General features: G+C 36.9%; 1 protein-coding gene across 4 annotated transcripts in view; it reads right to left on the minus strand.

Moving 5' to 3' along the window:
- Positions 1-24,406, minus strand: part of ITCH (itchy E3 ubiquitin protein ligase) — a 145,960-nt gene that overhangs the window by 22,538 nt on the left and 99,016 nt on the right. For all 4 annotated transcript variants that reach the window (XM_003983597.6, XM_011280854.4, XM_006929828.5 and 1 more), the window contains 6 exons: positions 24,157-24,331; positions 19,496-19,565; positions 13,933-14,017; positions 9,473-9,601; positions 2,852-2,924; positions 1,904-1,975 (listed from right to left, as the gene is read on the minus strand). In XM_003983597.6, the coding sequence (XP_003983646.1) occupies positions 1,904-1,975; positions 2,852-2,924; positions 9,473-9,601; positions 13,933-14,017; positions 19,496-19,565; positions 24,157-24,331 (604 nt within the window). The remainder of the gene's footprint in view (positions 1-1,903; positions 1,976-2,851; positions 2,925-9,472; positions 9,602-13,932; positions 14,018-19,495; positions 19,566-24,156; positions 24,332-24,406) is intronic.

Genomic DNA, 24,406 nt, shown 5'->3' on the forward strand with positions numbered 1-24,406 from the left:
AATAAAGGTAAGAGTAAATTAACTTGGGTTCTGAGGGCAATAAAAAAAATTTGTTGACTACTTCTGAAAAAATACTTTTTATTTTGGTATTGTAACCAAAGACCAATTTCTTTCCTACATAAAAAATGATTTTTAATTATGAATAACAAATGCGTATTGTAAAAATATACAAAACAGATGAACATAAGGGAAGGGAAGCAAAAATAATATAAAAACGGGGAAGGGGACAAAAACATAAGAAACTCTTTTTTTTTTTTTATAATTTTTTTTTTTCAACGTTTATTTATTTTTGGGACAGAGAGAGACAGAGCATGAACGGGGGAGGGGCAGAGAGAGAGGGAGACACAGAATCGGAAACAGGCTCCAGGCTCTGAGCCGTCAGCCCAGAGCCTGATGCGGGGCTCGAACTCACGGACTGTGAGATCGTGACCTGGCTGAAGTCGGACGCTTAACTGACTGCGCCACCCAGGCGCCCCCATAAGAAACTCTTAAATATGGAGAACAAACAGAGGGTTACTGGAGGGGTTGTAGGAGGGAGGAGGGGCTAAATGGGTAAGGGAAATTAAGGAATCTACTCCTGAAATCATTGTTGCACTATATGCTAACTAATTTGGATATAAATTAAAAAAATTAAAATTAAAAAAAAAACAAAGTCTTCTCCCCTCTTCCTTTCTACCCATCCAATAATGTTCATATGGATATTTCCAGACTTTTTGTCTACCAAAAGCCTATTTTCTTACTCAAATATCTATTTCAAACCAAACACATAGCTTAAAGACCTGAAACTCATCGCTTGAAATTACTCTGACATTTCAGGGGCGCCTGGGTGGCTCAGTGGTTAAGCATTGAACTTTGACTCAGGTCATGATCTCATGGTTCATGAGTTCAAACCCCACCTGGGCTCTGTGCTGACAGCTCAGAGCCTGGAGCCTGCTTCGGATTCTATGTCTCCTTCTCTCTCTGCCCCTCCCCTGCTCTCTCTCTCAAAAATAAATAAACATTAAATTTTGGGGTGCCTGGGTGGCTCAGTCGGTTGAGCGTCCGACTTCAGCTCATGATCTCACAGTTTGTGGGTTCGAGCCCCGTGTCAGGCTCTGTGCTGACTGCTTGCTCAGAGCCTGGAGCCTGCTTTGGATTCTGTGTCTTCTTCTCTCTCTGCCCCTCCCCTGCTCACGCTTTGTCTCACTCTGTCTCTCAAAAATAAATAAATGTTATGGGGCTCCTGGGTGGCTCAGTCGGTTGAGCGTCCGACTTCAGCTCAGGTCACGATCTCGCGGTCCGTGAGTTCGAGCCCCGCGTCAGGCTCTGGGCTGATGGCTCAGAGCCTGGAGCCTGCTTCCGATTCTGTGTCTCCCTCTCTCTCTGCCCCTCCCCCGTTCATGTTCTGTCTCTTTCTGTCTCAAAAATAAATAAATGTTAAAAAAAAAAATTAAAAAAAAATAAATAAATGTTAAAAAAAAATTACTCTGACATTTCAAAAGTACAGGATATATACACATACAGATCTATCTACATGTTCCTAAATCTTAAGTACTAATGCAGCTGGCAATACTTAATTTAAGGACTCCAATTCAAAAAGTTCAAACTATTTAGATTTGGAACCAAAAGTGGCTCTGGGCTGGCAGCCATGGGGCAAACCCTCGAGTGGATAAAAACCAGTACCTGCTAGGGGCACCTGGGTGGCTCAGTTGGTTAAGCGACCGACTTTGACTCAGGTCATGATCTCATGGGTTATGAGTTCAAGCCCGACATTGGGCTCTGTGCTGACAGCTCAGAGCCTGGAGCCTGCTTCGGATTCTGTGTCTCCCCCTCTCTCTGTCCCTCCCCTGATTGCACTTTCTCTCTGTCTCTCTCAAAAATAAACATTAAACAATTTAAAAATGAACAAACAAAAAAACAGTACCTGCTGAAAGGAATCTTCAAACAATGTTTTTCTTGTCACTGTAATCTTTATGTGCTGTGGCATTGCCAGTTGCTGAAACATAAGAATGACTTAAGTCAACTCTCACCTTAAAATGGCCTATCGAAAAACTGAAAGGGTAAAGTTTTATTTACTTTTTATCTTTGTTTACAGAAAAAAGTAGACTATGAATATGAATTTATTTCAATAATGTTTAACCATGCATTTGTGAGCATTCATGCTAATTAAGATCATTTAATAAGTAAGAAATAAAAGATCTCAGATGCAGTGCTTAATGGGTCAAATAAATATTTTCAAAAAGCTAATTTAGATTATTCTTGCTTGTATGGCCCCTGTTAATTACAAGTTTGAAGTTTATAAATATTCATTATAGTAACACTTTGACTAGTACATTTTAAGATCCCATAAAGAAATCATTAATTCAGCAAGTATTTATTTATATATCAGAAATAATTGACCATACCCAGGAAAAATAGAATGTAATGAAATCATTGTTGCACTATATGCTAACTAATTTGGATATAAATTAAAAAAATTAAAATTAAAAAAACAAAAAAACAAAGTCTTCTCCCCTCTTAATTATATATATCAAAATCATTTATATCAAATGTTAAATATGAAAGGGGATGTTACAATCTATAAATCAAAAAATGTTTTAACTCATTTGTTTGAAGATTGCTGCCATCTGAAAATTATGGATACTGAAAGGAGAACAGTTTTTTTACTCAAACTGTTTCAAATTTATTCTTCTGGACAACAGAAGCCACAAATAATCTGATAAATCTATTTCTTTGCCCTAAAAATAGATTAGAGAGATTCCAATGCTTCCTATTTTCCCAGTTCTTCTAGGAGTTTATTATTTTCACAATCACTGTGTAATGTAAGCAACATAACAAAGAAAAGGGGGTATAGAAAAGTTCTGAAACTAACCTGACACCAGAAGCGGAAATACTGAACCTTTGCCTTGAAGTCCCGTACGTAGGCTATCTGTGGTCCATTGTCTCTGAGGAGGAATGTTAATATGACATACATATATAGCAGCTTGTAAGATGATATATTGAAGGAAAGCAAAATACCACACCCCTTCAGTACTGAGTCAAATATAAAAATAATGTAGCACAGCATACTCTTAACACCACCTTAAAAAAAAAAATTCCCAGGACTAGTTTTAAGAAAGAGACAGAAATTCAGATCTTTTTAAAGACATTGTTGTGGGATTTTCTTTTATATAGAGAAAAATCCAACAGGACTAAGTAAAGGAGGTTGTATCTGGGAAAGTCGCCTATCCCCAAATCCCTTCTTTCCTTTGTCCTTAAATCAGACTCCTGGTATCTACCTGGGCAGACTGCTACCTAGAATAAAGACACATTTCCCAGAATGGTTGTGTGACTTAACCATGGCTAAAGAACTGTAAATGTTATATAGGACTTCTAGGAAGGCTCTTTTACAGAGAGCAAAGAAAGCTGGAAAGGGATTTTTTTCTCGCTCCAGTTTGTTCTTCCTCCATATTCCAGCCTGCAGTGCGACTATGATAGCTGAAGTTTTAGCAGCTATCACACGCTATGATGTAACCTTGAGAAAAGAGCCTACGGTGTGGAATGGTAGAACACAAAGAAAGAAGCCTAGATCACTAATGACACCATGGAGCTTCCAAGCAAGCCCTAGAAGTCTTTTAATTTCATTTTCTAAATGTTCAATGTAGAAATACTTGATTCTAGGGGCACCTGATGGCTCAGTTGGTACAGCATGTGACTTTTGATCTTGGGGTTGTGAGTTTGATCCCCACACTAGGTGTAACATTACCTAAAAATAAAATCTTAAAAAAAATACAACTGATTTTGTCTATTGACTTTGTATCCAGTAACACTATTAAATTCACTTACTAGTTCTACTAGTTTTTTCTAGATTCCTTATGATTTTCTAGGTACACAGTTATGCTATCTCTATGAAAAAAAAATAGCTTTACTTCTTCCTTTCTAATCTATATATCTTTAAAAAAATTGTTTTTTAATGTTTATTTTTGAGAGACATAGGGGCAGAGCATGAATGGGGGAGGGGCAGACATAGAATCCAAAGCAGGCTCCAGGCTCTGAGCTGTCAGCACAGAGCCTGACGTGGGCTCAAACTCATGAACTGCGCGATCATGACCTTAGCTGAAGTTGGACACTCAACCGAGTGAGCCACCTAGGTGCCCCCTATCTATCTTTAAAAAATATGTATTTACTTATTTAAAAAAATTTTTTTAAATGTTTACTTATTTTTGAGAGACAGAGAGACAGAGCACGAGTGGAGGAAGAGCAAAGAGAGAGGGAGACACAGAATCCAAAGCAGGCTCCAGGCTCTGAGCTGTCAGCACAGAGCCTGACATAGGGCTCGAACTCACCAGCTGCGAGATCATGACCTAAGCCAAAGTCGGACACCCAACTGACTGAGCCACCCAGCCGCACCCCCCCCCAAAATTTTACTTATATGGGGCGTCTGGGTGGCTCAGTTGGTAAAGCATCCGACTCTTGATTTCACCTCATGTCATGATCTCAGGGTTCATGAGTTCAAGCCCCAAATGGGCTCTGCGCTGACAGTATGGAGCCTGCTTGGGGTTCTCTCTCTCTGCCCCAACACTGCTCACGTGTGCACTCTCTCAAAATAAATAAACTAAAAAATAATTATTAAAAAAAATGTTTACTTATGTATTTTCGGGGGTGGGGGGAAGAGAGAGAGAGAGAGGGAGAGAATCCCAAGCAGGCTCCCCGCTCAGTGCAGAGCACGACACCAGGCTCAATGAGCCAAAATCAAGTCGGATGCTTAACTGACTAAGCCATCCAGGTGCCCCCAATCTATCTTGTATTTCTTTCTCTTATTTCATAGAACTACCAATTCAATGGTGAAAGAAGTAGTGACAGTAGCTATTGTCTTATTCTTGCTCTTAAGAGGTATTTTACCATTGAGATGATGTATCAAAGTTTCCAAGGCAGCTGAGAGTTTATCATAAACTGGCATTTTATTTTCTCAAGTGCTTTCTTGAAATGATGATTTTTCTCCTTTAATATGTTTATGTAGTGAACTATATCGATTGGTTTTTGTATATTAAATCAATCTTGCTATTCTGGAATAAATTTGATATGATGATAATGTAATATCCTTTTTATAGTTTGCTGGATTTAATTTGCCATTATTTTGTTAAAGATTTTTATACCTATGTTCATAGAACTATTAGCCAGTAATTTTTTTATACTATTCTTTTTTAAAAAAATTTTTTTTTCAATGTTTATTTATTTTTTGGGACAGAGAGAGACAGAGCATGAACGGGGGAGGGGCAGAGAGAGAGGGAGACACAGCATCGGAAACAGGCTCCAGGCTCCGAGCCATCAGCCCAGAGCCTGACGCGGGGCTCGATCTCACGGACCGTGAGATCGTGACCTGGCCGAAGTCGGACGCTTAACCGACTGCGCCACCCAGGCGCCCCTACTATTCTTGTTTGATTTTGCCATCAGGACTTATAGGAGCCTCATAAAATGAGTTGGGAAGTGTCCAATCGCTTATATTTTATGAAAAAAATTTGAATAGGATTGATATTATTTATTACTCATAGTTTTGATAAAATTTACCAGTGGAAGCCATCTAGCTCAGACCTTTCTTTGTGGGAAACTGTTTAATTATGAATTCAATTTCTTTACTAGATATAGGGTTATTTAGATTTACTATTTCTTCTTGTGTTCATTTTGGTAACTTGTATCTTTCCAGGAATTTGCCCATTTGACCTAAAATATCTAATTTCTTGGCATAAAGTTGTTGAAGTACACACTTTGTTATCTTTCAATGTGTGTAGGATAGGTAGTGATGTCCTTCTTTCACTTTCATATTAGTAATTTGTGTTTTTTTTTCATCCTCAGGTGTACTAGGGGTTACTGATATTATTTTTTAATGTTTATATATTTATTTGAGAAAGTAGGGGAAGAGCAGAGAGAGAGGGAGAGAGAATCCCAAGCAGGCTCTTTGCTGTCAGTACAGAGCCTGAACACGTGGCTCACATTCATGAACCATGAGATTATGACCTGAGCAGAAACCAAGAGTTGGACACCCAACCAACTGAGCCACGCAGGCATCCTGGGATTATTATTAATCTTCTCCAAGATCCAACTTGTAGCTCTGACTTCTCTACTGTTTCGTTTTCATTTCATTAATATCTGCTTTTATGCTTATTTCCTTTCTTGTGGTTATTTGGGGCTTAATTTTTTTTTCTAGATTCTTAAGGTGAAAGCAGTGATCACTGATTTTATACCTTTCTTCTTTATAATCTAATCCTATATAAAGCAATATATTTTCCTCTGAGGATGATTTTTTTTTAAATGTTTTTATTTTTGAGACAGAGAGAGACAGAGCATGAGCAGGAGAGGGGCAGAGAGAGAGGGAGACACAGAATCCGAAGCAGGCTCCAGGCTCTGAGCTGTCAGCACGGAGCCTGACGCATGGCTTGAACTCACGGAGTGTGAGATCATGACCTGAGCTGAAGTCGGACGCTTAACCGACTAAACCACCCAGGCACCCTGAGGATAATTTTTTTTAAACCCCATAAATTGTGATATGTTGTGTTTTTATTATCATTAAGTACGATATGTTTTCTAATTTCTCATGACTTCATTGAGCCATGGATTATTAACAGTGTGCTTAATGATGGAAAGAAATATATTTCTATCCTAAATAAAACACTATGGTTTTATGGTTTTCTGTTATATGTACCCAAACTTAAACAAAAAATGAATGATACAAAAGTATCTATTATTTACTTAACATATCTAAATAAATTTCAATTTTGTTAATACCCAATTGGCCTGAATTTCTGGTTCTTGCTTTAAACATGAAGGTTTTTAATAAGCAGAAATTATAAAATTAAGAAGTAATGAGAGACTAACTGTGCCCAGAGACACTACAAGAAAACTTCTGACCAGTACTTCTTACAAACACTGATGTAAAAGTCCTCAACAAAATATTACCAAACTGAATTCACTAGTATATTAAAGGATTAATATTTTAATCTCTTTGACCAAGTGGGATTTGCTCTTGGGATGCAAGGATGGTTCAACATGTGAAAAATCAATCCTATACAGCATACATTAGTAACAAACACCAAAAAAAAAAAAAAAAAAAACAAAAAACCCCACATGATCATCTCGAGGCAAAAAAACTCCAAAAATCATTTGACAAAATTTAACATCCTTTTATGGTAAAAAATACTCAACAAACTAGGACTAGAAGGAAACTACCTCAACATAAGGGCCATATATGAAAATCCCACAGCTGACATCAAATGAAAGCTTTCCCTCAAAGGTCAGGAACAAGGCAAGGATGCCTGCTTTCCCTTCCATTCAACATAATATTAGAAGTTCTAGCCAGAGTTTCTTGCCCTGAAGAAAGGCAAGGAAAAGAAACAAAAGACATCCAAATTGTAAAGGAAGAAGTAAAATTTATCTTTGTTTGAAGATTGTATAATCTTATATTAAGAAAATCTAAAGATTCCAGACCAAAAAAAAAACCCTACTAGAGTAGGTACACTGAGCAAAGTAGAATACAAAACAACACAAAAATCAGTTGCATTTCTATACACTATCAATAATCTGAAAAGAAAGTTAAGAAAACCATTCCATTTACAAATAGCATAAAAAAAAAACAAACCCACTCATGAATAAACTAAACCTAGGAGGTAAAAGACTTGGACACTGGAAAACTACAAAAACATTGGTGAAAGAAATTAAAGAAAACAAATAAATGTAAAGACACCCTATGTTCATGGCTTAGAAGATGTACTACTGTTAAGATGTCAAAACAAACCCAAGAGAGCTACAAATTCAATGCAATCTCTATCAAAATCACAGTGACTTTTTTTTGCAACAATAGAAAAATCTATCCTAAAATCATATGAAATCTAAAGGGATCCTGAAAAGCCAAAGCAATATCAAAAAAGAACTTGGATGAGTTCAAAATTTAGTAAAACCTATAGTAATCAAAACAATATGGTACTAGGATAAAGACAGACATACTGACCAATGGAATAGAAAGTCCAGAAATAAACTTTTGCGTATACATGGTCAAAAGATTCTTGACAAGGGTGCCAAGACCATTCAATGGGGAAAAAGATGGTCTTTTCAACAAATGGTGCTGGGAAAATTGGATATCTACTTGCTAAAAAAAAGAAGTCAGACCCTTTGCTAACACCATGAATAAAAATTAACTAAAAATGGACCCAAAACCTACATCTAAGAGCTAACACTTTAGTGAATGCACAGAATAGGGAAAATATTTGCAAATGATATATCTGACAAGGGATTAATAGCCAGAATATAAAGAACTTCTGAAATTCAACAATAAAAAAACCAAACAACCGGATTCAAAAAATGGGCAAAGAAGTTGAATAGACATTTCTTCAAAGAAGATACACAAATATTTGGTCAATCAGCACATGAGCTACTTCATTCCCTGAAGTTGACATTTTTAAAAATCAAGCAAACAGAAAGTAACAACCGTTGGTGTGGATGTGGAAAAACTGGAACCTGTGTGCACTTTTGGTGGCAATGCAAAATGGTGTACCCACTTTGGAAAACAGTCTGGAAGTGCCTCAAAAGAAAAAAAAACCCAAAATCAAAAGCAAACAAACAAACAAAAACCCAGAATTACCATTGACCCAGTAATTCCACTTCTGAATATATACACAAAAGTGAAAGCAATAGCCTGAACAGATTATTTGTACACTCACATTCATTGCTGCATTACTCACATTAGTCAAAAGATGGAAACAACCCAAAAATCCATGAACAGATGGATAAATAAAATGTGGTATACACACATAATAAAATATTATTCTGCATTAAAAAGTAGTGAAATTCTGATACAAACTGTAACGCAGATGAACCCTGGAGACAATACTAAGTGAAATAAGTCAGTCACAAAGCGCGTATACCATATGATTTCACTTATATGAGTAGCCAAATTCATAGAGGCAGAAAGTATAACAGTAGTTATCAGGGGCTGAGGGACGAAGAAGACGGGAAAGTTATGGTTTAATGGGTACAGAGTTCCAGTATGGGGTAATAAAAATGTTCTGGAGATGGATGGTATTGATGGTTGTGCAACAAAGTTAATGTACTTTGCCACACACACAAAAATACCTTAAACAAAACACATTAAGCAGAACTAAACACAAAGTTACTTTTCAAAAAAGGAAAAGAAAAAAACAAAGTAACAGGAACTTTTAAGTTAGAGGTAATGGAAATGAAAGAAAGCAGGCATCAGATATCAGGGATTAATTGGTGAGCAGTATTGTACTGATAATTTTTAAATAGTCTTTTTAGTGCTGTGTGAACCGATAACAAATATGAAAGGTCTCTAGGAGAAATTATTCAAGAGGACAATAAAAATACAAAATATTTAGTGGACAATGGCCTGTGGGCAAGCCAACTCACGAAACAGTAAGATTTGCACTCCTTGCTAATTAAAATCTTTATAACAAAATCTCAGTAATCAGTTTTACTTTTAATCTACGATGTTTAGAAAACTTACAGAGCAGATTTTCCAGTGCGGGGATCAATATAGGTGGTTGTTCTTCTATTGTGGTCCACAAAATATGGAATTCCATCTACTGTGAATCTCATTTCCCAGCCTTCAGGTAAGGGCTTTTCATTTAATTGACTACAAAACGTAGGAAAAAATACAAGTAAAAAGTGTTGAAGAGCTGTTTGTTTCCCAAGTACACAAAACAAAAATTACCCATAAATGGAGCATCATTTAGATCATTTAGTCCAGTGTTCCCCGTAGTTTACTAGACTTCTCTAGATATCCTACAAGCATGTTAAACCTGTTAATGGGTTCATGGAACCACTACTCAGTTTTCAGCTATCTAATTAGCCTATATTCCAATAAGCCACCTAAACATCTTTTGGTTACCAAGTTCTGCCCATTCTGCTTTTGAAGCCTCATATTCATTACTGTTTTCAATCCCCAAGAACATCTTTACCTCGGCATTATTCATCTCTCTTCTCAACTTTCACAGTAGACACCAAACTGGTTTTCCTGCCTCTAGTCTCACTCTGGTCCTACACATACTTCATATTGCTGGCAGAATACTAAAACAGAGATCCTTTCAAATTAGTTCTCTCCTTAAAGTTATATCCATTGTTCACCGCTAGCAAGGAGTCCTGAACTCCAACACCTGGCACTCACTCTGCCCTCAACATTCCCTTTCAGGTTTAACCCTGCATTCTACCTCCAACTCCCTTTCACAAACCCTGTGATTTCAGTGTAGTGCTACGCACCATTTCCCTAAATAAGACATGATCAGTCACACCTCCAAGTGAAGCCTTTCCCCTTGTCCAGAATATCTTAATTATCCTTTGTTAAGGCAACTCAACTGTTCTTTATAAGTATTTCTAACCACTTCTTTGATACCTATCATTAGACTTCACTTAATCTGTCTAAACTTCAGTTTGTTAAGAACGTCTGTGTAATAAGACTGTAAGAGGAATAAATGAGACAATACAAGTAAAAAATGTTGGCACATAGTAAGCCTTCAAATTGTTAACTATGAGTATTCCTCTTACTACTCATTATCTTTGGGTCTCTCAAAGTACTTCCTTCATACTGCTAGCATAGCATTTATCAACTTTTTCAGTATGGTAGCAACTTCCCACCCTGCAATAGCACATGTTTTAAAACAGAAACCAGATTAGAAGGCAACAGTGAATTTTTGTTACACATTAAAATAATCAAACCATTAGCGTAACTATTCAAAACTGCTTACTAGCGAACCTAAGAAATTTTTACATTCTTATTTTTTAGAGAGAGCAAGCACGTGAGTAGGGGAGAGGGGCAGAGGGAGATAGATCCCAAGGAGGCTCTACCCTCAGCATGAAGCCCAATGCGGGGCTTGATCCCATGACCCTAGGATGATGACCTAAGCCGAAATCAAGAGTCATACACCCAACCAATTGAGCCACCAAGGCACCCCAGAAATGTTTACATTTTAAAGTATTATACTAGGGGCGCCTGGGTGGCTCAGTCGGTTAAGCATCCAATTTCAGCTCAGGTCATGATCTCATGGTTCATGGGTTTGAGCCCTGCGTTGGGCTCTGTGCTGACAGCTGAGAGCCTGGCACCTGCCTCAGATTCTGTGTCTCCCTCTCCCTCTCTCTCTCTCTCTCTCTCTCTCTCTCTCTCTCTGCCCATCTCCTGCTCATGCTCTGTCTCTAAAATAAAAAAAAACATTGAAAAAAATTTTAATATTACACTACAATGGGTAGGGAACTAGTGAACACTTCCTTTGTTGTTTGTGTATTGTCCTATTGGCAGCCAGTCTTTTTTGCTAGTTAGATGTAATAGCTCCAATTTTCTCATCTGTTGGGTTTAGTGAGAGAGAAAAAACTAGAAATGTTCAACTTCTCATTAGAAAGGAAGAAAGGGAGGGGTTGGAGGTATTTAAGCTGACTGGTTTTAGAGAGCCACTATTACTGCAGGATTGTCATTTTCATCAAGTGTACTTCAGAAAAACAAAGGCCGAGAACCACTCTCTAGAACAGTATTTTGTAAACTATGTCAAAGGGTTAAGAACATTTCGCTTTATTCACAGAACTGAATAGAAATGTCAGATAAAATAGACTACCAAGAATTTTTTAAAGGTAACACTTATTTGTTAGAATTATATTTGCAAGATAGGCTCAGTAACAAGTTGTCTTGAAAACAAAACAAGCTGGATAGAACTGGGTCATTTGTATTATTTATTAAAATATGATTCTCACTTTAGTTCTAAAACTTTAAAGGTCCAAGGAAGAACAAAATATGGTGGCAAATTACAGAAAGGTTACATGGTCTATTTTGTCCTTCAAGAGAGAATTTTAAAGAGCAATTTAAAATGTTACCTTTGAAATTCTTAATTATTCCCTTTTGGGAGATTGAAATATTTAAGTTAAATATCACAACAATATAAAAAATGTTGATTTGTTAGTATCCAGAAATAGTTTTTCTTAAAACTTTCAGGAAGAGAATGTGTGAAGAATAAATTAGACCAAAAGAGAGATCTGGCCTCTGTGCTCCATTACTGGTGATCTCCAGGCCTCTGGAATGTCCTGCCTGTCATGAGTATCTTTGTTTGCTTGGGAACTGTGAACACCAGACTGTCAACAATGTGATTTATGATGGAGGCTTTGGGACACCCCATATCAGTTCCAACCTCTGGAGTAACTAGAAACTGAAGATACTATATTAGCTCAAACTCTGGGGAAGGGCTGGAGACTAAAGGTTAGCTAAGCAGGCAGTATGTGACGGGAGTCCCAATAAAAACTCTGGATATCAGAGACTAAGGAGATTCCCTGGTTGGCAATACTCCATGCATACTGTTTCACATCAATTCTGGGTGTTTGGAATCCTCTCCCATTCTGCCCTTATATCTCTTCCTTCTGTTGGCCGTAATTTGTACCCTTTGCCTGCAATAAATGCACCTGTGAGTATAACAAGCTTCAGTGAGTTCTAGTCTCTCAAGTGAGTTATCAAACCTGAAAGTGGTTGTGGGAACCCCTGAATTCGTACCCAGTTGGTGTGAAGTAAGAATAATCTCGTGGAGACTGCTCTCTGACTTTATAGAAGTTCCATTTATAGAACCTCCATTCCTTGCAGAGTGGAACCCTCAGGTGGTCTGATAAATGCACATTAGATTTTATTATAAGCTGAACTGTGTCCACCTGCAAATTCCTACATTGAAGTACTAACCCTCAGTACCTCAGAATGTGACCTTATTTGGAAACAGGGTCATCGCAGACATAATTAGTTAAGATAAGATCATACTGGAGTACAGTGGGCATTATCCAATACGGCTGGTATCCTTATAAAAAGGGGAAATTTGGACACTGAGGCATGCAGACCTGAAGAATGCTATGTGAAAACTCCAGCTGTGCTGCCACAAACCAAACTATCAGAAACTAGGAGAAGGGTCTTGGAACAAATAATTCTCTAGTACCTTCGGAGGGAGGAAAGCTCTGCCTACACCCTGCTTCCTGGACTATGATACTAACTTCTATTGTTGAAGCCACTTAATTTGTGGTACTTTGTTAAGGCAGCTCTAGCAAACTAATATGTATACTATTACATAATGCTACAAAGAAAAAAGCAAGTATATACACAGTTACCAAAACTTTAAAAAGAAATTCACCTTTGAGATACAAATTTCCAGTTATAAAATAAGTAAGTCACAGGGATGTCAAGTACAGCAAAGGGAATATAGTCAGTAATGTCGTAATAACTTTGTATGGTGAAGGAGGATAACGAGATTTATTGTGGTAATAATTTCATAATGTATATAAATGTCAAATGACTATGTTCTACACCTGAAACTAAGAGAATATTTTATGTCAACCATACTTCAATAACAGAAGACAAACTTGTAATAATAGTATGTGTCTCTTCATTACTATATTGACTAGCAAGTTCCTGCAATGATCTATGTAAACAGTATTCTGAGATAACTATAACAACTGCAATATGGTATTAAAAACCTAGGATTTCTATGATGGCAAAATCCTAGGCATTGCTAATTCTACTAGGGTTACAGTTTACAATCACAACAGAAGGAGACCCTTGATTTCAGGTAAAGGTTAGTAAAACTGAATCTGTATTTATTCCCTCCTAAGTCACATATTCCCTGAATTCTGTCCAGTGATCCCAGGTTGCAAAACCCTGCTTTAGAATTAGTAATCTAGTCTTACTAATTATAAATAAGAATCTTTGGATACACAGTATATTTATATATACCAGAGAGCTCTTTCCCCTACTCTCAAGAAAGCCACATTCATTACATGAAATCATATAATTTTTATATATAAATATAATTTTTTCTCTTTCTAAAGTATATGGGTGAGCAATGTTTAAGAACTTTGGGGAAAGAACACATAACCTGATTTTTCTTATAACTGAGTCAGAAACAGGGTACAATATTTAAGAGGTTATCTATATACTAGTAACTGAAAGTTTCTTACCCTTGACTTCTGGGGTCCTCCCATTGTGTAATACGAGTGTTGTGGTTGACAAAATATACTCTACCATTGCTGTCTGTTCTCTTCTCTTTAAAAAAAAAAAGTGAAGTGTTAGAGTTGGCATAGTCTTCTACAAAGTAAAATAAAATGTGCTGAATTTGCCCATTTGTCATTGCATGGATTTTGTAGTTAAAATGGGGGCGGGGAGGCACCTGGGTGGCTCAGTCGGTAAAGCGTCTGACTTCAGGCTCAGGTCTGGCTCAGGTCATGATCTCACAGCTCGTGAGTTCAAGCCCTGTGTCAGATTCTGTGATGACAGCTGAGAGCCTGGAGCCTGCTTCAGATTCTGTGTGTGTGTGTGTGTGTGTGTGTGTGTGTGTGTGTGTGTGTGTGTGTCTCTCTGCCCCTCCCCTGCTCATGCTCTCTCTCTCTCAAAAATAAACAAGCATTAAAAAAAAATTTTTTTTAAAATTTTTAATGTTTATTTATTTTTGAGAGAAAGTACAAAAGAAGGGAAGGGGCAGAGAGAAAGAATCCCAAGCAGGCTCCACACTCTCAGCACAGAGCTGGACATAGGGCTCTAACTCACAAACTGTGAGATCATGACCTGAGTTGAAACCAAAAGTTGGATGGACACTTAACTGACTAAGCCACCCAGGGGCCCCTGTAGTTTTTAAATCACAACTTTAAAAGATTTGATTTATTCTTTGAGTATTAAATTCATATACTTGCTAGAGTCATAAAAATATCATTACAGCCTAGAAACTGAATAGATTTAATTCACAATGTCCTGCCCCCAGGACCTTTCTGTTCAATCTAACCAAAGGCAGCAAGAATAATTAACGTTTTAACTTTTCATACATGACCTCATTTTATCCTTAACAGTCCCAGGAGTAGACGGTTTCAGTTTATCTGGAAGATAAGGAAACTTGGATAGGTTAAGTGATCTGCCCAAAATCTCAGAACTAAATAGCAGTGAGAGAATGGAAACTCAGGTCTCTATTCAGGGATTTCTTTTTTTTTGCATACCCCATCAACTCATTTCTTAAAATAATAATGGTTGGGGAACACAACTTGTTTCTTTGTTAATTGCTAGGCATTATTCAACTAGGGAAGACAGTGTTCCAAAATATACTCTGTTCTTTAATACACTCGGTTTCCAAATCCTACTTTCTACACAAAGGCTGGACAGAGTGCTCAGTTCTTTAATATATTGGCTTTGAAACTGCTACTTCTTTCCCTGTCTGCCTCTTGCTTTATTTAGGATTCTTCTTGTTTTCTTATCCCGTCCTACAAAATTTTCCCTGTATCCCTGAGCTTTCTCATTAGGGCTTAGAAGACATGCAGATATCATTTTCTCTTTTAATAACCAAATAGTTAAAAAATTTTTAAGCTCTGTTGTTTTGAACTATTGACTTCTCTGTTCTATTACTAATTAATTCTTCATCAAAAGATAATTCCTGTACCTGAATTTTTTTTGATGTCTCAAAATGAATTAAGTGAAGTAGTAAAGAATATAGAATGGATTCCAACATTAAAAAAACATAGTTTCTGGGGTGCCTGGGTGGCGCAGTCGGTTAAGCGTTCGACTTCAGCCAGGTCACGATCTCACAGTCCGTGGGTTCGAGCCCCACGTCGGGCTCTGGGCTGATGGCTCAGAGCCTGGAGCCTTTTTCCGATTCTGTGTCTCCCTCTCTCTCTGCCCCTCCCCCGTTCATGCTCTGTCTCGCTCTGTCCCAAAAATAAATAAAAAACGTTGAAAAAAAAAAACATAGTTTCTAAAAGTTAACAATTTCAAACAAAATTTTAAGGTTAATCCCAAGCTGATAAAGCCATTTTTAATTTCATATGGTTTGAAAAATTGGTATCTATTTTTCAAGTAACATTTAGGTCCCTTGAATCATTCTCTAAGCAAGTTATTACAGGACAAATCTTAGGCCAAATTATATAGCTATGTCAAGTTAGTATTTGGTAACTTTCAACTATATCTCCAGCACTAATTTCATGATTTTGAGTAGAGTAAGGATATGTGAGGTTAGAAGGGGTATGCTGGTGAGTATCATGAACCTCATCCTGACATCTCAGGTACTTTCTACATCATTTGAGCCTAAAATGGAAATAGAACCCCAAGTGTGCATAATATACAGACAAACGGGATTCTGCATCTTGTGATACATTGTGAATATTAATACTGGCCTTGCTGCTCATGGCATTTTCAGTGTAAAATGTAACCAACTTTAAGTCTGTCTCTGAAGCAAAAAGAAGCATCCACAGTGCTATAGCTGGCTACACGATAATATTAGTTAATATCCTTGGCAGACATATTAAATTTAAAAATTTTAAATATATTTGCAAAATCTGTACTTTTTTTGTATTCAAATAATTTTGAAGTAATTTTTTTAAAATCTAAAAGTAATACCCTAAGTGTATAGCTGCCATATAAGTTCAGATTTCAGGATGAGCAATTTTCTCTTCAAAAGTTAACACGAGGCAGGATAAATTTAATAGAAAACTGATTTTCTATCTATGTTCTAAGTATACACTGCTGATACCAGCAATTCTTGGAACAAACTGTGAAAAACAAAATTCAAAAAGGTGGATGCACTTGCAAACTGAAGGCTCATCTGCTTTTAATGAGATGGGCTATAGAATTGATTTCTTCCTTTGTTGAAAGAAGTCACATGATAAACAATACTGAGATTACTGAACATCAAACCTGAATGCAGATCAGAGTACTTCTTGACTTGAATAAAACAGTAAAAAACAGAAGCTTATTGCTGTTCTACATATTCTTTCACAGCAAGTCTCAAAATAAGAAAATATCTTTAGACTTGATGGGTAAAACCAGTTATACAAAGCCCTATTAGACTACATTGTTGAACCAAAGCATTCTTTGTACTCCAGCCTCTTTAGTTTGCATGTATTAAAAATTCTTCACTGTCAGCTTGTGAGGCAGTAATGTCTAGTCCAAGCACAAAAAAGTCTGAAAGGGTGAGGAGGCTGGATTTCAAATACATATTATGTCAGGGTGCCTTGCTCTCTCTCTCAAGATAAAACAATTAAAAAAGTAAAATAAAATAAAATACATATTGTGTCACAAAAATAATGCTGTCAATTTCAGAATGTAAACACAGGCTGTAAGGTGGGGTTTTATTTCCTGGGTCAATCCTGAGGATATGTCAGGTAGTGTTTCATCTGTTACAATATACCAATGTTGTCACTGGTTCCACGAATAAGGCATGTGCCCCAAAGGCAGAGAGTCATGAAGCAGTGTTCTAAGTAACAGGGTGATCATAAACTCATTTAGGAGGAGGGGTATACCTCAATTTCTGAAGTGTGAAACATAAAAATAAGCATAATGTAAAATAAGCAAGCCAAGATTCTGATAACTTGGGTAACCTGGGATTGGGTCTTTAGAGGCAGTATTTTAGGGCTGTGTTGTTGGCTAAAGTGAAAATGAGAAGGATCCTAGTGATGAAGATAATAATAAATACAAAAGGCACCAACCTGCAGGAAAAGCTTTTTTGAATAAAGGCAACATAGCCAACAATTCATGCTTCTATGGGCAAGGGGCCATTTTTTTCCTACAGCTGCTCTGGAGAAGGAGTAAAATGGTCTGTACTTCTGACAAAAGCTAATTGGGTCATGGTTTATTTGCAATAAAATTAAGAGGATAACACATGACCTTCAGATACATCTTTTCAGTGCATCAATTTCTCCTCTGTAACATGGACATATGACAATTCTAGAAATAAAGCTGGGAAAATCATCCATGTGTAGGAATGCAATCTGACAGGTCTAGTTCAATATGCTTCATAAAGGCAACATCCCCTTTTCTAAAGTACTTCATACCAACCATGTATTCTCCACTCTGAAACTCACACACAAGACTCCTTATCATACTGCCAGGCTTTGGTGAAACAGAAATTCACAGTTCACTTTCATATGCCCTCCCTTTGTTACACGATAATAGCAATAACAGTTATAAGTATGATCTATTACATTTTTTATCTGTCTCACAAGAGTGCTGAAGATAAATAACTCTAAGAGCAATGGGGCTTCTCACAGTATTCAGTATCATTTACTGTCCAGATTCATGTGATGTTGACACATCATTTTTTTTCTCCATTCCTCAATAAAGTAATGCTAGAGCAATGTATTTTAAAGGCCAGTGCCTCCCAACAAGACTATCTAGAAATATTAATTTTGGAATTTAGCCCCCAAATTATGAAATATCTGTGGCTCTTAAAGATAAAACTTCAAGTAGTTCCATAAATGGGTTTGCTGTTTTCTACTTTCTAAACTCTCTTCAGCTTCCATGCAAAACTATAAAGCCATGTTTATTCTGGAACCTTGCTACTATGCTATGACTTATATAATACTATAAAACAAAATTGGTAGAGTAGGCCCATCTTAAAATCTATTAACAAAGTTGAATTAATAGAACATGCCATGTCCACCAGCGCAAGGCACAATGTCACCAGCATAAGATGTTCCCTTTTTCACTTTCTTTCAAGATTACATCAACTCACCCGTTCTGAACAGTGTTTTTATTTTTTTAGTTTATTTATTTTGAAAAAGAGAGAAAGCACATGCGTGCATGCACACACACGCACGCACAGGTGGGGGAGAGAGAATCCCAAGCAGACTCCCTGCTGTCAGTGCAGGGGCTTGATACCATCATGAGATCATGACCTGAGCTGAAATGAAGAGTCGACGCTCAACAGACTGAGCCACCCAGGCACCCATGAACATTGTTTTAGAAGCATAAATGTGGTCAAAATATTTAAGCTTTTTATTTTGAGATAATTATTACAGAATGTTGCATAAATCATTCCAAGAATCTCACAGATCCTTCACCAGTTTTTCCCCATGCTAAGATCTTATATAACCATAGTATGGTATCGAAATCAGGAAACTGACACTGGTATGTTACTGTTAACTCTAGACTTTATTCCATTTTCATCAATTTTTAAGTTGAATTCATTAATACGAATGTATAGTTCTGTGCACTTTTAACCCATATATATAGACTTGTGTAATTACTACCACGATTAAGATACAGAACTATTTCACCACCATGTAAGAACTACTTATATTCTTAACTCCTGTATTTGCACCCACCTACAACTGGCTCTGGCTCCTGACAACTACTAATCTGCTTTCCACTTGTGTAATTTTGTCATTTTGAAAATATTACATAAAATGAATCATACAGTATGTAATCTTTTAAGATTGAGTTTTTTTCACTAAGCATAATGCCCTTGAGGTCCATTCAGATTGCTGTATAAATAATCCATTTCTTTTTATTGCTAAGTGAGCAAAATATTTTTAACCTTTAAAAGAGTAAAATAATTCTGAATTCCAATATAAGTTAATTATAATAAGAAAGTCCACTTGAACTTTAATGCCTTTTTGGGCAATTTAATACCCACTTGGCACTCTGAATTAAACTAACACACCCAAAAAGCCTCCAGACATTCACTCAGGCAAGAACAGGCTATCATCCATAAATACCTGATTTTTAAAATGACCAAATGCAATTAAAAAGAATCATGTCACTTACCCCATCCAGGAGGCAGGGGACCAAGGGGATCAAATTCTTTATTTTGCGATGTAGTAAACAAATCCTGATTCTAAAAAAGAATAACAACAACAACAACAAAAAGGTGAAGTAATGAACAACTTAATCAGATAACCTGAAAGCAAGGTTATGAGTTCTAGTATGTCCTTCTCCGGCCATATGTAACATAACACACTCTTACAGAGTTCACATCTTAAGAGATGTGTCACATGGTCAGTGGATAAATGCCAATACACTCTGGTAAAGAAAGAAAATCTTTGTAAACATTAATGCTTGAAATTACTTGAAATTTAAATATTACAAATACATAATCCTCAACCCCAAAGGACCATTTTCTTCTTCTTCAGCTACAAATGAGTAATTAGAGAAATATATAAATCCCCAAAGAGTCATTTATAAACAGTACTCAGAATCACTGGATGGCTGACAATAACCTTGTATTTCTAACTCAAAGAGAATTAAATACAAAACATGGTATATTTGTATATACCATGGGAGTTGGGGAGCAGGAAGAACAAGCTGTCAGATGAGTAAAAAGAAAGAATTCCAGTTTGAAAGTCGACAAGCCTAGATCTGTATAGAAGACTTCTTAAATTTCTATTTCCAATGACCACATTGGTGGAGACAGAGAAGTTTGGCTAGATAAAAGGAAATCATTTGGAAAAAGGAGTCAACCGTTGGTAAGAGAGAAGCAAAAGCCATAGTGACTCTATGCAGGGTTAATGGGTATGTTCTGGTTTAAATGTATAATAAAGTGAAGATAATATATGGTCTCTCAGAGGAAGATTTGGTTAAAACCTTTCTCCTTTAGCAAGATAAAAGCAAATAAAAGACTGCTTTTCAAACAAAAATTATTAATAGAAAAAAATATACAAGTAAAATAAGGAAAGTGAACCCCGTATGTCCAGCATGAAGATTCAACAACTATCAAGACTTTGCCAAATTTTCTTTTTATCCCTCTCTTCTTTGCTGAATCATTGAGTCATTTTACCCCTATGTCTTTCTAAAATTTGTGGACATCTTACATACCATAATATTTTTATCACACCTAACAAAGAATTTATGTTAATTTTATTTTCTAATACCCAATCACTAATTAAGTCCTCACATTACATTTGGCTGAATCTCTTAAGTCTTGATCTATAGCAGTTCCCCCTACTGTCTGTTTTTTTTTTCTCCTTGTCATTGACTTATTACAGAAACTGGGTTAACTGTCAAAGTTTTAAAGCATATGAGATACTCTATTTCTGATTTAATAGCTCTTGGAAGACAGACCTGTCAAGAATTGGCCTTGCTCCTCCAGACAGACACAATTATGAAAAGGGGTGAGCGCAGAGAGGCCAGGAAGAAACACCATAAAAGGTCTGAACCCTGGTTATGGAACATGTCTGAAAAGTCTGGCATATGACAAACTATTTTGATAACTTTCTAAGACCCTAGCCCATTCCACTGGCTCTCCCTGGTTAAATAAGTTGGGGACATACATGTTGAAACCACAGGCCAGGAAGAGCCATTATACAATGTTCCATCATCAATCATTTCCATTCTGAGGTTAAAAATACTAGGTGTAGGGGCATGCCTGGCTGGCTCAGTCAGTAGAACGTGTGACTCTTGATCTTGGGGTAATGAGTTGGGTGTGCAGCCTACTTTTAAAAAAAATGCAGAGTGTCTGGGTGGCTCAGTCAGTTGAGATTCTGACTCTTGATTTCAGTTCAGGTCATGATCCCAGGGTCATGGGATTGAGCACCATGTTGGGCTCTCCAGTGAGTGTGAAGCCTAGTTAAGATTCTCTCCCCTCCCTGAGACCCCTCCGCTCATACATTCTCTCTCTCTCTCTCAAAAAAAAAAAAAAAAAAAAAAAAAAAAAAAAAGCTAGGTGTATGACAGTCTATTGACCTGGAACAAAGGTCATTTAATAAAACAGACTTTCTCAGCAATATGTCACCAACCACCCCACCCCTTTTTAAGTAGTTGATATTAAGAATGTTCAATTCATTCAATTCAGTTACTGCTAGCTATTCAGTTACTGCTAGTTACTGCTAGCTATGTTAAGGGTAACTAAAATAGGCTGTTTAAGTTAGGATTTAAAAGTATTCTGTAATAAGAGGAAAATTTCAGGAAAATGGTCAGATTCTTTTGGATAAGAGGGGGAAAAATGAAAAGAAAAAAAATAGAACATGCACAATGAGGTAAAAGATGCAATTCAAGAAAAGTTCCAAAGACTCCAAGTATCAAACTGGTGAAGTTTACAATGAAGCAATATACATTGTTGGTGTTCTGGAAATATGCTAAATCAGTCTCTGAAAAGAATGTCTTAAAAGATCATGTACTGTTGGGGCACCTGGGTGGCTCATTGGTTGATCATCTGACTCTTGATTTTGGCTCAGGTCATGATCTCACAGTTTTTGTGGGTTCAAGACCTGCATTGGACTCTGAGCTAACAGCCTGGAGTCTGTTTGAAATTCTCCCCCTCTATCTGCCCCTCCCCTGCTCATACTCTCTCTCTCTCCCAAAATAAATAAACTTAAAAAAAAAAAAAGATGAAGTACTGTAAAAGTAAGCTAAAGCACACATTTACAATGTGGATATGAGGGTAAGAAAAAATGAAAACTAACATTTTTATGCATCTAATATGTCTTAACCACATTAGGAACCTTATTTTACAGAAACCTCAAAAAAACAAAAAAACCCTCTGAAGTATCTTCATACATTAATAGTTAAAGTAAATGAGTCTTGATGAGATTAAGTAACTTACTCAAAGTCATATAGAGAAAGTAACTGTGGAACCAGGATTCGAACCCATATGTCTGACTCTGAAGCCCATGCTCTTTCCACTGGACACCCATGTGGAAAATAGCTTTAAAGAAGGCAGGCAAGCTAGGCATTCAAACCTAGAAGAAATTTGGCCAGGCATACCAAAGGTGATTATAATTTAGAAAGAAAGGAAGATGTAAAACAGTACAGGAAAAAAAATAATAAAAAGGGTAAGGTAGACAAAAGACAAATTAATTTCACATCTAAAACCACTGGGGAGAAATACAGTAACAGTTGCCTATAGAAGGTGGAAGGAAAAATTGTCATATGAAATAAAGTATCTTAATCAAAACCAGGTAGCGAAGGGAAGGCTGCTGATAAAGAGGAATTTGTCTGAGCACCTGGGTTGCTCAGTCGGTTGGTTAAGCATCTGACTCTTGATTTCAGCTTAGGTCATGATCTCACAGTTCGTGAGATCAAGACTCATGTCGGGCTCTGCGCTGACAGCATGGAGCCTGCTTGGGATTCTCTCTCCCCCTCTCCCTCTGCCCCTGCCCCACTTGTGCTGTCTCTCTCTCTCTCTCTCTCTCTCTCTCTCTCTCTCTCTCTCAAAATAAATAAATAAACATTTAAAAAAAAAGACGAATCTGTCTCTATCAGTGAATGAAAACTATTATGGTGATGAGATCCAAGAAATAGATAGGAATATGGAGAAAAGAGGGAAAAATAATGCCTACAGAGGACAGGCTTTTACTCTGATGTATTCTAACAGGGATGCTACCAATGTTGGTGAAAGGGAAGAGATGGTAATGAAGCAGGTCAGCTTCTCCTGAACTCTTGGAGAGATTTTCTCCTGTTTAAGTTCTATGTATTACTCAAATAAATCCTTCTTGTTTGGCACACAGAATCAAATTTCTCCAAGAACTATTTTCCTTTCTTCAGAGAAAAGATCTGTAATACTTTATGATTTGAGAGACTATAAAATTCCTAGCATCAAAGACTACACAATAAAATGTTAATACACTTTGGTGAACTTTTTGCTATTATTGCAATATTACTGTAAAGGAAAATATGTAAAACTTAAACCATTTCCAGAAAGGAGATGTTTGCACACCAAAGTTAATACAATTTTGAAACCAGAAAAATATATTTAGAATAATCGTACAAGGAATCCAATTTCTTTAGTCTCCTAGAGCACCAATGTATTAGGTTAACTTTATTTTCATATGTTACAAAATGATTCAATTCTGTCATCAGTTCTATATAGCCACTTAACAGTCAAGTGCTCTTAGAGCCAAACCTTCAAATATTCTGAGAAGCAAGGCAATATGAAATTTAAAATGGTTTTAATTCTCTTCATGCTGCTTGGGTTTATTTTTATTATTCTTTTATCCATGAATTTTAAGTTTTCCTAATTACTTTTTAGTTTTGATATTAACAAAGCAAAGGACGTTGAACGTCAGAAGTTTCAAAGAGGTAAGAATAGATCACAGGCACAGAATACTCGAGATGAGGTCTAAATATATATTTATCAACAGCAACAACTGGGTGCCATCTTACTTGTCTTTTTAGTACTTAACATTTCATATGAAGAAAAAAAGAAAGGTTAAAGTCTAGTATTCTTGGGGCGCCTGGGTGGCGCAGTCGGTTAAGCGTCCGACTTCAGCCAGGTCACGATCTCGTGGTCCGTGAGTTCGAGCCCCGCATCAGGCTCTGGGCTGATGGCTCAGAGCCTGGAGCCTGTTTCCGATTCTGTGTCTCCCTCTCTCTCTGCCCCTCCCCCGTTCATGCTCTGTCTCTCTCTGTCCCAAAAATAAATAAACGTTGAAAAATAAATAAATAAAATAAAGTCTAGTACTCTTAAATTTATAGTGTAGCAGGCTGCTTACCCCATAAATGAATCTCTGGTTAAATTGCTGCATTGCTCCTTGAAGCTGACTACGTTGGAGTTGCCACTGTTCATAGTTCCGGACAGATTCCAATGTCGGCCTCTGCCACGTTGTTGTTCTTGTGAAATGGTCAACATAATAAATACGTCCCATGTTGTCAACCCGCCGTTCCCAGCTAAATCAGGACAAAAACAACCTAATTCAACAATTATTTGTGATACAGATATGAACTGAACAGGACTTCATCTTG

Source organism: Felis catus, chromosome A3 (assembly GCF_018350175.1).
Source record: "Felis catus isolate Fca126 chromosome A3, F.catus_Fca126_mat1.0, whole genome shotgun sequence".
Lineage (NCBI taxonomy): Eukaryota > Metazoa > Chordata > Mammalia > Carnivora > Felidae > Felis > Felis catus.